The 20,990-nt window shown below is 45.5% G+C and overlaps 1 protein-coding gene across 1 annotated transcript; it reads right to left on the reverse strand.

Moving 5' to 3' along the window:
* Positions 1-19,052: 19,052 nt before the first annotated feature.
* On the reverse strand, positions 19,053-20,775 carry LOC115073106 (ETS domain-containing transcription factor ERF-like). Its single transcript, XM_029571270.1, is given in 3 exon segments — positions 19,053-19,442; positions 19,445-19,867; positions 20,731-20,775. Coding segments are annotated over 3 exon segments (858 nt in total).
* Between the last annotated feature and the right edge of the window lie 215 nt (positions 20,776-20,990).

Consider the following 20,990-nt stretch of genomic DNA (forward strand, 5'->3'; position numbering starts at 1 on the left):
AACAGCCAGTGCCTACAAAAAATGGTTGAAACTATTCTAAAGAACACAATTACTAAATGTATAGATAGACATAGTTTAATGGGACAAAGTTAACCTGGGTTTAGCCAAGAGAAGTCTTGCCTCACCAATTTGCTACATTTTTTTGAGGGCATAAATAAACATGTGGATAAAGGTAAGCCAGTTGATATAGTGTACCTGGATTTTCAGAAAGTGTTTGGCAAAGTACCTCATGAGAGACTCTTGAGGAAATTAAGTCATGGGATAGGAGGCAATGTTCTGTTGTAGACTGAAAACTGGATTAAAGATAGAAAACAAAGATTAAGGCTGAATGATCAATTTTCTCAATGGAAAAAGTTGAATAGTGGAATGCCCCAGGGATCTGTTCTAGGATTGATACTTTTAAATATATTTATTTATTTTATTTGAAACTTTCATATACTGACATTAGTGTGCAACATCATGCCGGTTTACATTAGAACTGAAAGATGGAAAGTACAATAAACAGAAGTGGGGGAGTGGGAGATACTAGTAATTGCAACGAGAGTCAGACAGAGCAGAAGAAAATAGAGCAACTAACAAATCTTAAGCTGTGAACTATCAAGAAGATTGGTAATAACATATATACATGGGAGATACAATATAAAGTGGATTGGTATTAACATATGTACAGGGGGGATACAATAGAAAATGTGTAGATATATTAATGAATAACCTAGATATGGGAATGACAAGTAAGGTGATCAAATTTGCTGATGATATGAAATCTGGACATCCAAATGGCAGGTGACATTTAATGTGGACAAGGGCAAAGTGATGCATATAAGGAAGAGCAACCCAAATTATAGCTACACAATGCAAGACTCCACTTTGGGAGTCACCATCCAGGAAAAGGATCCAGGCGTTATCATGGATAATATGGTGACATCCTCTGCTCAGTGTGCTGCAGCGACCATGAAAGCAAATAGAATGCTAGGAATTATTAGGAAAGGAATGGAGAATAAAACAGAGAATTTCATAATGCTTCTGTATCGCTCTATGGTGCAACCACACCTTGAGTATTGTGTGCAGTTCTGGACATCATATCTCAAAAAACACATAACAGAATTAGAACATGTACAGAGATAAAGGTATGTCGTAAAGGATTTATGCGTATGTCATGTAGCTCTATAGAAATGTTAAGTAGTAGTAGTAGAAGAGTGGCCAAAGTGATAAAAAGGATGGAACAATTCCCCTAAAAGGTAAAGCTAATGAGGTTAGGGCTCTTCAGTTTGGAGAAGAAACATCTGAGGGGATATGATAGAGATCTATACAATAAAGAGTGGAGTGGAGTGGAACAGGTATACACGAATTGGTTGTTTACTCTTTCAAAGAGTACAAAGACTAGGGGACATTAAATGAAGTCACTAGGTGATAAATTTAAGAAAAATAGGAGAAAATATTTTTTTATCCAGCTCAGAAATCGTTTTACTTTGCTGATCAATAGATATCTTATTTGTATTCACAAGGGAAGAGAGATAAGAATTGGCTTGGGTAACATTTTAGTTCAATTTTGCTATCATCCGCCACAAATCCCTCAGTGTAACCTTAGGAGGTTTCTCAATATTTATTTGAGAACTTCCAATGTCAGAAGAAAATTCCCCACTAACAGCCCTAGATGGCAAAGGAGGAGTTATTTGAGGAGTCACAATTGAAGACTCACTCTTACCATTAAGATTCGATGAAACAGAAACGAAGGAAGTCTCTTCAGATGGAATCCCTGGGGGTTGTGGGGGGATCTGGCCATTGCCAGGACTCAAGGAGACAGTTAATATGCCCCCAGCACAGTCTTCTTATGGCATTACAGTCAGTCTGCTGACATGGGCATCCATAGGGCCAGCGATGCCTTTGGTGGTAGGAGAACATGTAATAATCTTAGCTTTTCTTTTCTTACCCATTATGCTGGAAGCTCCAAAAGTTGTATGGCAAAGACTTCAAATAGACAAAAGGGCGAGACAAAGCCATGCGCCCCTTTGGTGGCGGTGGTGGTGCGCTGCTCTTCCGCTCAATTTAAAGGGCCTGCGGTCGCCCTGATGACGTTGGCAGCTGCCCTTCAGCGACGCAATAGAAAGGCAGGCAAATGGAACACAATTGCACGAACAAGCCCAGCAGTGACTGGAGCCCTTCAGAGCGGTAGGAACGCACCTCCTCTCTCCTCAATGGCATCCTCCCTTACAGGTGAGTTTTAAAAGCCTGGCACACACATCAATCGGGGGATGTGCGAATTAAGTCAGGCTCGTACGAGTGGAGTGGATTTTAAAAGCCTCTGAGATACACACACGCATCTCAAAAGTTTTCAAAAAGGGGCAGGACATTGATATGGTCTGGGAGGGGCATGGGCATTTCGGGGAGGGATCCTGAGATGTGTGTGTAAATACTTACACACCCTGATGTGCTCTGAAATACCCTGCCACGTAACTTTACTTCTGCTATGGATGCTGTGTATTTTAAAATTTAAAGAAAACTAGGCAGATCTGCGAGGTTTTAAGGGTTAAGGTTAACTGAGGGGAGTGGAGGCTATCAAACAAGGGGGGGGGGGGGGGGGGTTGGAGGAACTCTCGCTTAACTGGGTGAAGTGAAGATGAACTGGTAAAACTGGAAATGGTGTTGGGGTGCGCCTGTTTTCAAATCCCCTGATTTACATGGTAGAAGTGGGAGTTGCATGCACATGTGTGTGCCTACTTAAAATTTGGCACATGTGCACGCAGCAAGGCTATTTTATAACATATGCACATAGGGGTAGATTTTAAAAGGTTGCGCACAGGTATACATGTGCGCACACTACCCGGCGCGCACACATGTACGCCTGATTTTATAACATGCGTGCGCAGGCACGCGCATGTTATAAATCCGGGGTCGGCGCGCGAAAGGGGGTGCACAATTCCTTGCGTGCGCCAAGCCGCGCTGCCTTCCCTCATTCCCTCCAAGGCCGCTCCGAAAATGGAACACCCTCAGAAAGAACTTCCCTTCCCTTCCCCTACCTCCCCCGCCCTTTCAACCTTTTTTAATTTCTTGTTTTTGTCTCAAAACTTACTTTAGCCGAGTGCCGGTGCGTGATCCCTGGCACAGCGGCAAATGGCCGCTGTGCCTGGAGCCTCTGACCCCGCCCCCATACTGCCCCTTCCCACCCCTTTAGTAAAGGCCCGGGACTTACACGCATCCCAGGGCTTTAGCGTGTCGCTGGGCCTTTTGAAAATAGGACCGGTTACGCACATAGGGGTGGATTTTAAAAGGCCCGCGCGCGTAAATCCTTACGCGCCGGCGCGCCTAAAGCCCCGGGACGCGCGTAAGTCCCGGGGCTTCCTGGCGGGGGGCGTGGTGGGATGACGCGACGTTTAGGGGCGGGGCATGGCGTTTCGGGGGCGGCAATGTGGGCGTGGTTTCTGCCCGGGGCGGTCCGGGGGCGTGGCCGCGGCCTCCGGAACAGCTCCCGGGACCGGACCATGGAGCGGGGCAGCCGGCCGACGCGCGCAAACTTATGCCTGCTGAAAGCAGGCATAAGTTTGCCAACAAAGGTAAGGGGGGGGGGGGGTTAGGTAGGGGAAGGGAGGGGAAGGTGGGGGGAGGGCGAAGGAAAGTTCCCTCCGAGGCCGCTCCGAAATCGGAGCGACCTCGCAGGGAACAGGCAGCGCGTGCTGGTCTCGGCACGCGCAGGTTGCACAAATGTGCACCCCGTTGCGCGCGCCGACCCCGGATTTTATAAGATACGTGAAGCTACGCGCATATCTTATAAAATCCAGCGTACGTTTGTTAGCGCCTGCTGCGCAAACAAAAGTACGCGCTCGCACAAGTATTTAAAATCTGCCCCATAACCTTTTTAAAATCCAGCCCATATGTTATAAAATAGCCATGTACCTAGGTGCAGGCCGACATATACATGCAAATACCGGTTTGAAATTTACTGTCCCAGTGAATAGGTGTAATAAGTGAACATGGATTTTATCTTTGTTTTGGAGAAGGCCTTCTTCCTGAAATATTATGCTTTGTACTTTCTACAAGACAGTAATTCCCTCAGCTACATTGGCTTTTGATTGTCTAGATTGATAGTACACAAATAAAACTTGGATGTGCAGTCTTACAGAGAAAAATCATAAAACATTGCTACTGGATTATTTGTTTTCATTTTATTAGATAATATCACATCACATTGGTTTACAGTCATACTTCAAAGACGACAAATATAGATTATCTTTATGAAAATGGAACCTTTTACAAGTTTGTTTTATCATTGTTTCAACTTTTTAGAATAATATAGTAACAATAGTTATTAATTAAATCTGGTTATTTCACACTTCAAGTTCTAAAACAATTAAAACCCGTATTAGAATTAGAAGATTTTCGTAGTAATAATCAAATTCTAATTTTTACTAGAATTAGTTACAGTAATCATTTATTATTAGAACTACCTGGTAGTTCATTATGACTTTTACAATTATTGCAAAACACTGCAAGTGTTGTAACAGGTTATAATAGATTTGATCATATCACTCCGATACTGATCACTCTTCAGTGGCTACCAGTTCAGTTTCGTGTAAAATATAAGGTCTTAACTCTGATCCTTAAGATTATTAAAAATGAAGGTGTAAACTGGACTGGTATAGCCTTACATTTATATGTCGCCCAAAGGGACTACTTAATATTCCTACCATAGGCTCTGCATACTTGGGAAAAGTGCATGAGAGAGCTAATTCAGTTGCAGCCCCCAGATTGTGGAACAAAATGTCTGAAAAATTAAGATAATGTCATGATTACACAATATTTAGGAGAGACCTTAACATATGTCTATTCAAATGTACTTTTGATGCTAATTAACTGCCTGACATCTTGGTTATACCTGAATGAGAGTATGACAAAGTGAAGAATCTATGAGTAGTCAATGTGTATTATATTGATAGATAAATCACCAATGGTAGGCCCTGAATAATTTTAAATCCAGGAACAAAAAATAAATAGCAAAATCAAAAGAACAATGTCTCTGGTCATTTAATTCAAAATACTCATGAGCATATTTGAAAGAAAGGAATACTTGACATTATAGAATTTTCAGAGGGAAATTCTGAGTGGACCACATAGTTTCTGCATTTCCAGAATTACTGGAACACAGTGGACTCATCCTGGTTCGGGCAAGATTGTAAATTTTTTGGAGCAACTAATTGCCTCTCTTCCTTTGTGATCTACTTCTTAGTGTGTCCTTGTCAGAAGATCTACACTGGACGCACTAAGGCCCTCATTTACCAATATCGCATTGGTAATGCATTGGTACCACCTGCGTTAAAAAAAGGGGCGTTCCCATGCAAATGAGGGGTTTTTCCCGCATCACGAAAATGTATTCGCGAATCGCGAAGCTATTTTCGCGGTTCGCGATAAAAAGACCAAAAAATCATCACGGTGCGCGAAGTTTTCGCAGTACGCGGACCAAAGTGAAACCAAGCACCGCGCCCCGCGATAATGTAAAATGTATAAAAGGTCACTTCCTGCCCCTCCTCCTTTGAGGGTTTGGAAGGAGTTTTGGAGAGGAGGTAGGAGTTGGAGGTTGGAGTTAGGTGCTTTTGAATTCGATTACTGAGTGCGGTGTCTTGTTTACTTGTTGTCATCTGTTTCCCTTTACCTGTGTCTTTTGTAATCTCTGTTGGAGTGAAAGTGTGTCAGTTACCTGTTTGTCCCTATCTGTGTGGAGGAGGAGGAGTGTGGTGGTGGTGGTGGTGCTGGTGGTGAGGAGGAGGAGGAGTGTGGTGGTGGTGGTGGTGGTGCTGGTGGTGAGGAGGAGTGTGGTGGAGGATGGAGCGTGAGAGGAGTGGTATGAGAGGAGAGAAGAGGGGAGGGGAGTTGAGAGTAGGGGGAGGTGGAGGAGGATGGAGAGGGGGAGGGAGGAGGAGGAGGGACCTAGTGGTAGGGGTATGAGGAGTAGGAGCAGGGACAGGGGTACTGGGAGAGATAGGCAGGAGGGAAGTGATAGGAGGGTGGGGGAGGGGGAAAGGGTGAGGCAGGAGAGAATGGTGGGAAGAGGTAGGGCTAGACAGCCAGGGCAGAGGGGAAGGGAGCAGGAAGTGCAGGGGGGGGGGGGGAGGAAGGGAGTGGGGAATCCGGTGGGTCGGAGCGAGAGAGGCTAGGGAGGAGACCCCTCCGGAAGTGGCACCCCAACCAGGCAGCCAGGCAAGGGTCAGGCAGCGTGCTATATGCTTCAGCCAGGAGAACAATGATCGGCTGATAGAAGGCGTCCTCCATCACTATGCCCATCTCTTTGGCAACCTGGCAGTCAAGACGAGCAAGGCAGCCAAGGCGCAGCTATGGGCCACTATAGCTGGGGACATCCGAAGGCAAAGTGGCATACCTCACACCGGGGAGCAGGTGGCCCACCGGTACAGGGATATAAAGGCGCAGCTGAAGCTCAAGATAGCGGAGCGCAATGAATACCTGCGGGAGACAGGAGGAAGGCCCCCGTGCCCTATTCGATTCACAGAGATGGAGAGGCGACTCATGCAGCGGCTGGGACCAGACGTCTTTGAGGGATTGGATCCACACCTTGATACATCCCACCTCGAAGATGGTAAGTAGGCCTGTACCCCCCTGTCCTGAGCAAGGTTTCTACACAATGTTTAGTTCTGTCTTCTGTTTAAGTTCCCCATGTGCTCTCCAGAACAGTCTTGCCCCCCCCTTCCCCCCATCCCCCAGGCAGAAACTGGCAGTCTGAGCTGTGAAAGCAATGCTTAGAACACTTCCCATTGTCAGTTTCTCCATGTGCTGTGCACAGCCCAGGATTCAGGCCCCATCCCCCAGGGCCATGCACCATGCCATTAGGCACATATAAACAACATATCTTTATAAGCAGAATGACATGTTGGGCAAAGATTATGTGTCCCTGTTTGATGTTACTCCAATTCAACCAAACGCTGTGGTACTGATGCTGTCTATCCTTTTTTCCCCCGTCTTCTACAGAGCACTCTGGTCCCAGGCAGCAGACTTCTGATGCCAGCTGGGAGGGCCCAGGCACCAGCAGAGACCCACCGGGGACAAGGCGGCCACCAATGTTTACCAGGCTCTTTCACATGGATGCGACTACACAGTGGTCGGATTCAGAGAAGGAGGAAGAGGTGCGGCCCACAACATCACCAACAGCCAGTCCCCTCAACCTGAGCGAGGCCCTTCAGGATTTGGAGTGGGGGACCCCCCCTCCTATGGACCCCATGACCTTTGAGGGAACTCCACCCACTCGGCCCACACCTGTCATGTCCCCATGCAGCCCTGCACCAGCAGCTGGGGCAGCAATGCCAATGCCACATCCCCCAGTACCACAAGCACCTCCAGCAGTGCCACCCTGCCAACCAAACCCTGACACGATGACAGCCACACATGCGGAACAAATGAGGATGGAACTGCGTGGCCTGAGGCGAGCAATGAGACAGCAGAGCCGCGACTCCCAGCTCCAGACTGCAGCAATCACACAGGTAGGCAACATCATCGCAGCAGCGATTGGCACACAAAATACAATCTTGCTGCAAATCCTGCAGCGGATGCCGGACCAGCAGGCGTCTTCATCCACAACGTCCACACCCCAGCCAAGTCCCTCAGGGTCCCGAGGACGCAGGGGCCGTCCCCTCAAGAACCTGCCACCTCCCACCGGACCATCACGACGTGGCAAGGGGCCCTGAGGGGGCCATCAGGCACCACAAACCGACCCCACCCTCCCGACCCCCCCAAAACCTTTTAAAATTACCTGGTGGTCCAGGGGGGCCTCAGGGAGAGATCCAGGGGGGCCTCGGGGAGAGGAGAGATCCAGGGGGGCCTCGGGGAGAGATTTCCCATTCCCAGACATCAGCTGTTATAAAAAAAAAATGGCACCGATGCCCCTTTGCCCTTACCATGTGACAGAGTATCCATGCCATTGGCCAGCCCCTGTCACATGGTAGGAGCACTGGATGGCCGGCGCCATCTTTAAAGATGGCGCCGGCCATCTTTACTCATCAGCCCCATATTATAGGCCCCCCTGGATCTCCCCGAGGCCCCCCCGGATCTCTCCCCGAGGCCCCCCGAGGCCCCCCTGGACCACCAGGTAATTTTAAAAGGTTTTGGGGGGGGTCGGGAGGGTGGGGTCGATTTAAAGGGTCGGGTGGGTTTTTTTTTTTTTAGCGGTGCGGGCCTCCATAAAAAAAAAAGGGTCGGGAGGGTGGGGGAGGCTAAGGGGGGGTCGATTTAAAGGGTCGGGTGGGGTTTTTTTTTTTATCGGGCCATCGGCGCCATTTTAATTAGTGGCAGCCAAAATGGCGCCGATGGCCCGAGAGCGGGAGATCACACCGGGACCCCCCCCCCCCCCCCACTGGACCACCAGGTAATTTAACATTTTGGGGGGGTTCGGGAGGGTGGGGGAGGGTAAGGAATTGGTTTTAAAGGGTCGGGGTGGGTTTAGGGGTTGTTTTGGTGTGCCGGTTTTCCCGCCCTCCCCCAAATAATTCCCGTGCCCTATTTAACGATACAATACAAATGCCCCTGACGATAAATCGGGGGCATTTGTATTGTATCGTGCACTCTAACGATTTAGGACGATTTTAAAATTATCTGACGATAATTTTAATCGTTCAAAAACGATTCACATCCCTAGTGGTCATAGCTTTCCAGCTTGGTTTGCTGCTCTTCATAGTTACCTTTTCTGCTCTTTTGCTTAAGCATGGAAAGTTGAGCTGATTGATTTTGTTATTTTCTCCGCTCACTTCCTGTATTGCTTAGGGGTGATATTCCAATTTCATTGGCCACCTTCTGCCAACCCCATCCTCTAGTTTAAATGCCTGCTGATATATGACTGGAATTTATCAATTAGGATCATCTTTCCTGCACTGTCAAATATAGGCCATCTTTATTGTATAGTCTTTTACTGCTCAATTAGTTTCAGTATCTTGCATTACGTTCATCATTTAGATTATAGACATGTTTTATTTTCAGTGTGACTATTGCATCATTTTAAAGACCTCAGATGGTACACAGGATGAGTTTCAATAATTTTTCTTGGCAGGATGATTAATGGCTAGGATTTTTTGCTTATCTTTTATTTGTTCATTCTAGTAGAACTTCCATATAACAAGCCATGTGTGTTGGCTTCTTTCATCCAGAAGTGTACCCAAAACGTGCATTCATGGATCAGTGGTATGGTGGGATTTATTTAAAGCATTTATAACCTGCCTAAGCAACACATGTTATTTTAGATTGTTTACAAATCTAAAACATTCATAAATCTCACATTTAACATCTGACAAATAATGCATACAATTATACATGTATTAAAACACAATCAGTACCTTACACAGGCCTACTTCCAGTTAATGGTGTACTTGAATATAAACTTCTAATGCAGGGAGAAAAACAATATTCCTCCATTTGAAGTGTAGACTAAACATTTATAGAATCTTTCAGCATTTAAAGGACTGTTCAGAAAATATAAATCAGAAATAAATTTGTACTGCTTCATCAATATTCTCCTCTCATACTGACAGCTCAGTCATTACTGTATATGTATTGTATGTATTGTATTTTATATATGTCTGTCATTTCTTGCATTTCTTGCAGGTCAATTTTAAAAGTGCTGCTTGTGCAAAAAAGCCCACATATGCTGGTAAGTGGGCTGCACGCGAGCATCATAGACTTTAAAAGCCACAAAGTACACATGCAAAAAAGGGGTGTGGTCTGCATGTAATGGCATATTTAAAAACTGACATGCGTGCTGATGTGTGCATACTTACGCACATGTTTTTGCACACAGCCATCAGAGAGTCATTGCATTTGCCAGGCCACCTTCTCCTGGCGAGTAGAAGCAGGAACTACCATTGGGGGGAGGGAGGATCTCCAGTGCCTACTAGGACCCACTGGGGACACTGGGAAAGCATCGTGGGAACTGGGACAGGCAGAGTCACGTGGAACTCCCTCAGAATATCAGGGATACACTGGCCGATCAGGTTGCTACTTACGATGTCCTGCATTCCACTGGCACTTAGAGACATAAATAGCAACAAACAGGTACCTTTTGGCCCATTGGAGGGCGGATTTGGAGGGGGGAGTAGCAATCAAATATTGAGGTGTTTGAGACACTGGGTGACATCTTAATTTCAAAATGACTCTAATCACCATATGGATACTCATGGCTTTAAGACAAAAGAGAGAGTGAGAGGAGAGGAGGAAGAGGAGAAGGTACCCCGCACACAGAGTCTACAGGACAAGGACTCAGTTTTTAGATCTGTCAGAGGAAGAAGTTATACGCAGGTTCAGGTTTAATAAGGAAACCATACATTACTTATGCCAGCAGTTAGAGCCGGACCTACAACCCACCAGCCAGAGAAGCCATGCTTTGCCTGCATATCTCAAGATCACCATTGCCCTAGCTAACTATATGCATCTTTTCTGCAACTTCACTTGCCACCACAGGATACCTTTCTTGAGAAAGCTATGTGGACCACTCCAGCAAGCTTTCTGTCTCTCTATCAGCAAATACAACCTCACGTTGGGAGTATGTGTCTCCTAACCTTTATTACATAATGGTGACCTTCAGTATGTGGCCCACTTGTGTTCTCTCAAGTGTGTGCTCCTCCCCATTCCCATCTATTTATTTATTTATTTATTTTTATTTGTGAGTTTTTCTATACCGAAGTTTGGAGCACGCCTTCACTCCGGTTTACAGTTACAACATTTTACAGTAGATAATGTTAATAACAGTGATACCAATATAACAATAATAACAGTGATAATAATAGATAATAATTTGTAATTAGTAATTAAAGTCTTACCATGAACAGTAGTGGTATGTACATTGAAATTCACAGCATAGTGTGATATAGTGGTTATATTGATAGTAGGTGATTCCATAGAGTTTTTGGGTGTGATGATATAAAATAGGAGATATGGTTTCTGAGAAGGATTAGAAAGGATTTCTTGAAAGGATGGCATTATAATATGTTTCTCAGTATGGGGTGAACTGAGGTGTAACAAGCGGGGGTCAGGGAGTTATGAATTTGTTTAGGAAGGAGTGTGAGTGTTTCCTAGTTCGTATTCATCAATGGCTTTGGAAGTGCTTGTTATTATACGTGTGTTCAGGTTGTTGTGTTTTGTGAGCCTGTGTTGGTTAACCAATGCCACCTTTGTAGGCTTGTTGAAATAGCCATGTTTTTAGTGTTTTTTTGAATAGTTTTGAATTGTTTTGTAGCCTTAGGTGTTCTGGAAGGGTGTTCCAAAGTTGAGGTCCAACTATAGATAAGGCTCTGTCTTGTGGTGGTAAGTTTGGCAGATGAGACTTGGGGGATCGCAAATAATGCTTTATTTGTAGATCGTCGGGGTATATGCTGTTGAAGAATGTTATCTAGGCAGATGAATTCATTGTTATGCATTGATTTGTGTAGGATAGTTAGTGTTTTGTACTCGATCCATTTATCGATGGGTAGCCAGTGATGATCTTTTAGTGTTGGTGTGATGTGATCAAATTGTTTGTATCCGGTGAGTATTCTGGCGGTGGCATTTTGAAGTATTTGGAGTGGGTTGTGGTTGCTTTAGGAAGTCCAAGTAGTAAGGCATTGCAATAGTCGAAGCTGGTAAAGATCAGGGATTGGAGTATGGTTCTAAAGTCTGGTGGATTAAGAAGGTGTTTTAGGTGCTTAAGGATAAGTAATTTGTTGAATCCTTTAATTTTCATAGCAATGTGATGTTTGAGGTTCAGTTCGGGGGTCGATCCATATGCCTAGATCTTTGACGTTTTCTCTAGGTTTGATGATGTTGTTGTCTATTACCATGGTGTTGTAGGTGTGTTCTTCGGGGGGGTTTCTTTCAAGCAGAATGTATTCCGTCTTGTCCATGTTGAGGTGGAGACTCATTTGATTTAGGAGGTTCTTTATGTTAGATATGTAGCTGATAGTTTGAGGGTATTTTCTAGGTTGTTTGAGACAGGAAAGATTAGCTGGATGTCATCGGCATACATGAAGTATGTGACTCCGAGACTCGAGAGTAATTGGCATAAAGGGAGGAGGTATATATTGAACAGGGTGGCCGAAAGTGCTGATCCTTGAGGAACTCCTGTTTCTAGAGAGATTGGTTCTGAGTTGTTGTTGTTGATGTTTACCTGGAATGATCTGTTATGTAGGAAGGAAGTAAACCATTTTAGAGTTGTGTCAGTCAGGCCAATTTCGTGTAGTCGGTCGATTAGGTTTTTATGTTCGACAGTGTCAAAGGCCATGGATAGGTCTAGTAAAATTAGTATGAAGCGTTGGCCGTTGTCAAAACCTCTTAGAATTGTGTCTGATAGCATTAGAAGTAAGTACTGAAGTGTTTTCGGAAGCTGTGTTGCATTGGGTGTAGGATGTTGTTTTGTTTTAGGTGTTCGTTTAGTTGTTTGAGAACTACCTTTTCAGTTAATTTAGCTAGGAAGGGTAAGTTTGAGATGGGTCTATAGTTGTTTAGGTCATTCGGGTCCAGGTTCTTTTTTTTTATAATAGGTTTGATTGTGGCCATTTTTAGTTTGTCTGGGATTTCTCCTTCCTCAAGTGATTTATTGATAATTGCCGTGATGATTGGGGTGATGGTTTGTGATATTCCTTTTAGTGTTTGAGTAGGAATTTTGTCGAGTTCATGGCAGGCTGAGTTTAGTGTTTTTATTAGAGTCTCTGTCTCTATGGATGAGACAGGATTGAATGTGGACCTTTCCTCTTTAAAATGTTAGAATGTGAAAGAGATGATGCCAATGACACTTCACATCATCCTACAGCTGTGAGGCTTGATGTCAGAATTTTTTTTTTAAAATTTAAAGTTTATTAATTTTTCCAATGATTACATCATAAAAAACATATACAAATATGTATCCCAATATTCACAAAAAAAACAATTACACTCAATATTATACATTATATATAATTTTCCTATTGACTTACATATATCATAATATGGGGGAGCATAACAGATAATTTTTAAGGAAATTTAATCTCTATATAGCCCCAATTTTCTTACTTGGGACTACAATCAGACATTAATTAATCAATAAATGGATAAAGGAGATTTCTTTCACTTTAAAGGACCCTTTACTCATAATATTTGAGTTTCAGATCCTGACTTATCTAACAAAAATGTCTCTAAATGAACTGGATCCGTAAACCCAAATTTTTTCCCTTTATAATTTATATAACATAGACAAGGAAATTTTAAGAAGAAAGTTGCCCCCAGAGCCACCACTCGATGTTTCAATGCAAGGAAGGTTTTCCTCCTTGCTTGGGTGGCTCTGGCAACATCCGGGAATATTTGGATCTTGTATCCACAAAAAGATACATCCTTGTAGGAAAAAAATTTCCTGAATAGCTTATCCTTGTCCTGTTCTGATAAAAAAGCAATAAAAAGAGTAGCCCTATTCTCAATAATGTCCAGTGACTCCTCCAAGAAGGTTGAAATACCTAAGCTTGATGGAGTCTCTACATCATTATTCTGAATATTTCTCTCCCTTTTCCTATTAAAATAATATATTTTAGATAGATTAGGAAATTCTTCATCTTTATACATTAATACTTCTCTAAGGAATTTTTTTTAAACATTTCTAGGGGAGAAAGCAATCGAGTAATTGGAAAATTCACCAGTCTAAGATTTTTTTACCTCAGTGAGTTCTCTATACGTTCTATTTCTCTATGGATATTTAAACTATCTCGCATAAATGTAGTTTCTGAAGATTGAACTAATTGCATCTTATCCTTTAAATCTGATAGTTCTTTTTCACATTTTATAACTCTAGTTCCTTGCTCTTTAATTTTTTCAGTATTAAGATTTATCACAGCAGACAATGATCTATTCATAATGGCAATATTACTATCTAATTTTGAAATAATTTTCCACACATCAGACAATGTAACATTATCTGGAGGATTTTCCATTATAATGTTACTTGAAAGAACTGGATTAGATTCACTTGGTAAAATATTAATTAAACATTTCTCATTCCCATGGTTTCTTGCTTGAGTTGCCAAGCTTACTTCCAAAAGGCTACATCCTACCAGTTCTGTTGCCAGTTCAGAGGAAGGGCTCTTACTTGGCTGAGGTGGTAAAGGTGGTCCTTCTCCCGGGCTAATGGAAGCCAACGAAGAGCTTCCCATTGCTCCCTCATTTGGATCATACCTCTGTCTGACGACATGTTGATCCATTGGGCCGGTGCTGATGTGAGACACTGGTGATAAAGTCAAAGTCTTTGCCTTTCTCTTCTTCCCCATTCGAAAGAAGAATTCAACAAAGACAGATTCCTGGCCAAACACCCAAACTCACCCGGACTAAGCTGGACCAAGCCGCGCACCCCTTTGGCACATGCCGGCAGCATCACAGCGCCGTGCCACGGCTGATTTTGAAGATGGTGGCCACGCCCCTTCGACGTGCTTGGCAGTGTCCTCCTCTGCCGCTGATGTTAGCAAAAAGTCCAGGGCTCCTCGCAGCAGGCAAGACCCAGGTCCGCCCGATGATATTACGGGAAAAGTCCTTTCTTTTAGCGATAGGTCACGGGGAGAGGTGGCCGACAGCCCACTCCTTCTCCTCCTATCTCCCTGACCCGGAAGCGCGCCACGGCTGATTTTGAAGCCGGTGGCCACATCCCTTCGACGTGCTCGGCAGCGTCCTCCTCTGCCACTGATGTTAGCAAAAAGTGCAGGGCTCCTCACAGCAGGCAAGACCCAGGTCTGCCAGATGATATTACGGGAAAAGTCCTTTCTTTCAGCGGTAGGTCGGGGGAAGAGGTGGCCGACAGCCCACTCCTTCTCCTACTATCTCCCCAACCCAGAAGCTCTGCGGACCATTACCATATCTACTGAGGACCTCTCTGGTGTACCCCGCTCTGCAGACCATTAACATACTTACTGAGGACCTCTCCAGTGTACCCTGCTCTGCGGACCATTACCATCTCTATAGAGGACTTCATCAGTGTACCCTGCTCTGCAGACCATTACCATCTATACTGAGGTATCCTCCTTGGGTATCCCCCATTCCACTGACCAGTGGTACCTCAGTGTTTGAGAGACTTTCTCTGCCCCCCCCCCCCCCCCCCGCTCCATGGGTAGTGCTGCTCTATTTCTTTAATAAAGACTCTAGACTTGAACTGTGCCTGACGTCAGCTGAGACCTTGCCTCCCGACGGTGAGGCTCACGGGGCTCCTCCCCCTGGGCGGTACCATCTCTCACCTCGGCCCAGGGCCCACACACCCACTAATCCCAACAGTTGCTCTCTGAAGGGATTTCTTGTTGTCATCCATCTGCTGTATAGTTAGGCGTTTGTATGAAGACAAACCCTTGTGAGGCAGGAGAGAAGTAGACTGCATTCTGTTCGTTTATAGCAACTAGGGCTAGCTAATGAATAGAAACCAAACTGTGGCATTGATTTAATGTCAAATGTATCACTCAGGGGACATTGATTGTACGTTATACACCTTGACTCTTTTAGCACCTTAGACACCCTAGCCTACCCTCACCCAAATAACCATGAATCAGCCCACACTAATTCAAGGGGCTGGAAACAGTGAATACAGCAACAGCACATGGTTCTGGGCTCCAAACCCACTGGGGAGGGGGGAAGCCTGTACCAGCTAGGATTAGGATTAGTACATCTGCATCACTCAATCCCTTTAAAAGAACTGTCTTCTGCCTAGGCTGGGGCCAAGCAGCAACATGGCAAGGGGATCACACAGAGCAAAATGCCTACCTAGCACACTGCAAAAATTCTGGGGCAGATATCTCACGAGGCAGAGTTGCGAGTATCCCCTCCAGTTATAAAAATGGGACATAACAGCAAAGATGCAGCCACAAAGGACCTGAACAAACAGAAGTTTTCCTGTAAACAGATCGACTCCCTGCTCAAAATAGAAGAGGGACACTATTATCTAGAACAGTGGTTCTCAACCTTTCTAATGCCGTGACCCCATAATACAGTTCCTCATGTTGCGGTGACCCCTCACCCCGCCCTCGCCCCGTGAGGGTGGGGTGAGGGCGGGGCTTTGGTCATATGGGGGCGGGGTTATGGATGGGGTTGGATTTTAGTGCACACTTATCATTTAATTATGACATTTATAATGTGAATGTAACTCAACTCACCATAGGTTCTCACATGCATGGCACACTGACCCATGATCGTTACGGGGCTAGATGTAAAAGTACAGTTTGTATCCACAGGAACCCCCCTGACCCACAATAATGGATGTAAAGCAGAATTATGACATTCCCCATACAATTCACCCTACAAAAAAGATATTCTGGTTCTAGTGACATCTCAGTAACAGCAACTCAAACTCCTTCTATTTCCAGGCTCAATAGCCCTACTTATGAAAAGACAGCAGTTTACCACCAATGCATGTCCTCTGAGAAAACACAACAAATAAGACCGATACAAACGCTTACATGCTAGCAAAATATCTCATCTAGGTAACAGACACAGAACCGACCTAACATACTCCCAGGATCTGTAGTAATGCACATAAACTAATCCGCACACAGTTACACCTGTATTATGGAATACACTCAAACAGGAGCAACCCTATCTATGAAAAGGCAACACTACAAATATTAAATCAGGTCCTAAAAACCAATACACCTCTTATTAGGAAAACAGAACTAGCAAGCAGCTATATATCCCCACACAGAAATAATTGTAAAACTATACTAATAAGCAGAATAAATGTTTCAAAACAGCTATGAACATCCAACAATTAAAAACTCATAAAAACTATTAAACATTCTCCAAACACCAATAAAATATTTCAAAAAAGCAGACATCACACAATTAAAATGACAGTCAAGAAAAATAAACTTAAAAAGCCACCTTTACTTACCCCCTCCAGCAGCTCTCCTACTCCCCTTCCCTGCAGGCCGTGGCACTCACCAGAAGCAGCAGTAGAAGCTAAGCTCTATACTTATGGTCCTCTTCCTTAGTGCCCATGTCTCTCACACACACACACCATACCAGTCATGCCCCCATGACCAGTTTCTGTCTCTCACACACCAATCATCTCCCAGTCTTTGGCACACACACACCAGTCACCTTCCTGAACAGTTTCTCTCATGCCATACACACACACACACACAGGCTTCCCACTCCCGTGTTCTACTTACATATACGGGCTTCTCACTCTCATAATCACTTTCTCACACACACACACACACACCAGTCACCTTCCAGAACAGTTTCTCTCATGCCATACACACACACACACACAGGCTTCCCACTCCCGTGTTCTACTTACATATATGGGCTTCTCACTCTCATAATCACTTTCTCTGTCTCTCTCTCTCTCACACACACACACACACTCACTCACTCACCAGTCTCTCACTCCCATGCTTGTTCTCGCCACGTGCACAGGCTTCTCATTCCCTGAATCACATTCTCTCATATTCACACACACACACACCAGTCTTTTTCTCTCACACGCACCATCACCTTACCAAGCAGTCTCTCTCTCTCATGCATGCACACTCACCCAGGTTTCTCACTCCCATGCTTTCTTTCACCCCCACAACACCAGGCTTCTTACGCCCATGCTTTCTCACGTACCCAGACTTCTCACTTCCATGCTTTTTCTCTCTCTCACACACACACATCAGTCACCTCCCTGACTAATGTCTCACACTCTCACATACACATCAGTCATCTCCCTGAGCAATCACTTTCATTGTCTCTCACATACACACACACATCAGCTCTCTGACCAGTCAATCACACAGGCTGGCTGGCTGCTTCTCTCTCTTTCTCTCACTCACTTCCTTCCCCCCCCCCCGAGCACAAATGGGAGCTGCAGCAGCCTCCGCTGGCCAAGAAAGAAGAATCCCATCGGCCGCGGGAGGCTCATGCTGCTGTCTCCTTTCTCCATTACCGGCTGCTTCTATTGCTCGAGGACCGATGCTGCAGCCGCTGCTGCTACTTTTTCGCGCGGCGCGGCGCAGCTCTCTCTCCTTCCCGCGCACCGCGATTCACTTCCTGTTCCGGGTCACGGGAGGGGGGGGGCAGGCGCAGGAAGAAGAAAAGGCCCAGCCACGGGTGCACAGCTTCTTCTAGCGCCGCTGCCGTTCCCGCTGGGCTTGAACGTGCTGACAGCCCGGCGGCAACGGCAGCGGGAGAGACCGGGAGCGCGCGACACAAGGCGACCCCTGTGTTTTGGGCGTTCGACCCCCGCCGGGGTCGCGACCCATAGGTTGAGAACCGCTGATCTAGAAGAACCTCCTCACTCCCTAATTTGATATTCCAGCAAGTGAGTGGGGCTCCCTTTAGAAGGCTCCTTCAGGATGGACTACAGACCTATCCCAATTTTGAGGCCATAATATTCTCTCTCTCCCTCCCCTCTGTTTTTTTTTTCTTTAAAGAGGCCTGCAGTGGCCCGAGAGGAAGTTATCCTTCAGACCTAAGACAGGTGGGTGTCATCCCACTTTCCAAAGTCTGACTCCCCCTCCCCCCACTAACTTAATACTGAATCACTTCCAAATGCCCCAAAGTATAAAAGCCCTAAAGCTGAGAAGAGGCATTGACTGTCACTTTCCCCTTCTGTGACCCATGAAAGCTTCATGAGCCAGGTCACAACCAACAAAACCAAAACTGCAGCTTTTTTTTTTTTTTTTTTAATGGAGGCAAAATCTATTAAAATCCCCTTAAATTTCCTGGCTTTCCTTAAAAGTTAAAAAAAAAATTGATACACCTGAATAGTCAAAAAATTAAAGAAAAATAAAAGATGTACACGCTCCCATTAAAAAGTTCAAAAGAAAGATGAGTAAACATTACAAAGGTCAAAGGCTGAATACAAAGGTAGAGAAGGAATTAAGCAACAAGGAAAATAATACCCACAAACAAAAACAAAAAAAATCACCATCTCCCCCAAAATAAAATGTCCAACAAAAAGAAAAGGATGAAACACCTGAAAAAAATGAAATGGAATAATCCCGATGAGTTTATAAGGCAGTCAAAACCGGGTTCTTATGTATCCTAGCGTACCTCTGAGGCAGGAAACTGTTAAAGGTGCGGAGTGCATTGCTGTGCTGATGCCCCAGATGGCCTCATGAGTCCCTGTGCTCCAATGCCAGCTCTGCTGTGGCTTGCTGCAAGTCCGCGCTCACACGCCGGGCAGGCCCCACGTCACCAGGGAGAGGCACCCTGGGGCCCAGGTTGTCCTCGCCCCTCACCTTCTTGTCATCTGCCTCCTCCGTGCATGCCTCGCTGCGCTGGTCCTCGCTCCAGCGTCGCTTAAAATGCAGTTTCAGCGGGATGTAGTGGCCGCTCTCGTCCTGAGCGGGCACCCTCTCCACACCAGCAGGAGATGGGGTGCCACTGCACTCCCCATCCCATCTCAGCGACGGAGCTCTTTCCTCGAGGACCGGGACCAAGGGAGCAGTGGGAGTCTTGAATACCTCCTCGTCCTCATCACTGATATCGGTCACCTCCACGTCAGCTCATCAGATTCCACATCAGATATGGGCTCTACCTTAATCTGTGGCAGCACCCCGGCTGGGCCTTCTGCTACCCTACTTGTGCTGGCTCCCTCGCTCTGCACCAGCCCAAGCTTGTCCCGGTTCTTTCTGCCTGAGGGCGGGGGCTGTAGCTTAAACTTGAAGGGAGCGGGGTCCTTGGGAGCCAGTGGCAGGGGAGTCTGCTTCTCAGGCCGCTGATGCTGCGGTACCACAATGCTTGGGTAATGCAGGAAGGCACGGGGACTCAGGTGATAGTTGTATACACTCTGCGTGTGAGCTTGCAGATAACGCTTCATGTCCTCGGGGTTGAAGGAAAAATGACTGCCGCCAGGATACATGGGGCTCAAGGTAGGGGAAGATGTGTAGCTCATGTGGTTGGGGGTCATTGGTAGCGCTGGAGACAGCTACTGTCCCATGTCCCATGCTCTCCCTTCTTTCCCTAATCTGTCTGCTTGATCACTTCACTACCACACTAAATAGGGATGTGAATCGCTGGCCATCCAGTGCTCCTACCATGTGACAGGGGCCGGCCAATGGCACGGATACCCTGTCACATGGTAAGGGCAAAGGGCCATCGGAGCCATTTTTATTAGCGCAGCCGATGGCCCAAGAGCGGGAGATCGCTCCCCGCGCCCCCACTGGACCACCAGGTAATTTTAAAATGTTTTTGGGGGGGTTGGGAGGGTGGGGGAGGCTAAGGGGTCAGTTTTAAAGGGTCAGGGTGGGTTTTTTGTTTATCAGATCGGGCGCAGCCGATAAACAAAAAACCAATTGGGCCGGACGATAAAAATTATAAGATTTGAATCGGAACCGAACCGATTCCGGTTCCGATTCACATCTCTAACACTAAATCTTGTTTCCTCTAATCACTCCCATGACCTAAAGATTAGAAAAAAATACTACCTGGTGTTGTTCTTCACATTTCCCTCTGATGCCTTATCTGTTTTCCCCACTTTCCTTGCCCAGATGTACTATCCTTCTTTTTTCACTCTCAACCTCATGGTCACTAACAACACAGGGAGCAGGGTCTGGTATGCTAGCTTGAAAAATATGCAGACCCCATGCCCAAGATTAGCTGAAGCTGTGCCACTCACATGTAGTAACTCCCTCCAAAGTTGCAGAGTAAGGAGAAAGCTATCCCTTGGTGTCTCTGATCTGTTATTTGCTACTCTCTATAAGCACATTCCTCTTCTGGGCCCAGCTAAGCATAGTGACAGATTGTGGAGGAGAGGGAAGTGCTTGAAGAAGAACATCCCTTCTGCTCTACCTGGTAACCATGAAATGAAAGTGTGTGAACTGCCATCATGACCATTCCCACACCAAAAAAAGCCTTAGAGGTCAATGCCCAAAGCCATTTAGAGGAATAAATCACACATTGGCCATGTAACTCAGTTAAATTGGGTAGCTTTGATTACTGACCAAATGGAAAGAGCAAAAATTATACAGTTACACACAGAATAATGTGTTACAAACAAATTTTAGTTTATTTTTACAAAATATTAATATCTTTACAAGTTTTAAACATCT

Source organism: Rhinatrema bivittatum, chromosome 11 (assembly GCF_901001135.1).
Source record: "Rhinatrema bivittatum chromosome 11, aRhiBiv1.1, whole genome shotgun sequence".
Classification (NCBI taxonomy): Eukaryota; Metazoa; Chordata; class Amphibia; order Gymnophiona; family Rhinatrematidae; genus Rhinatrema; species Rhinatrema bivittatum.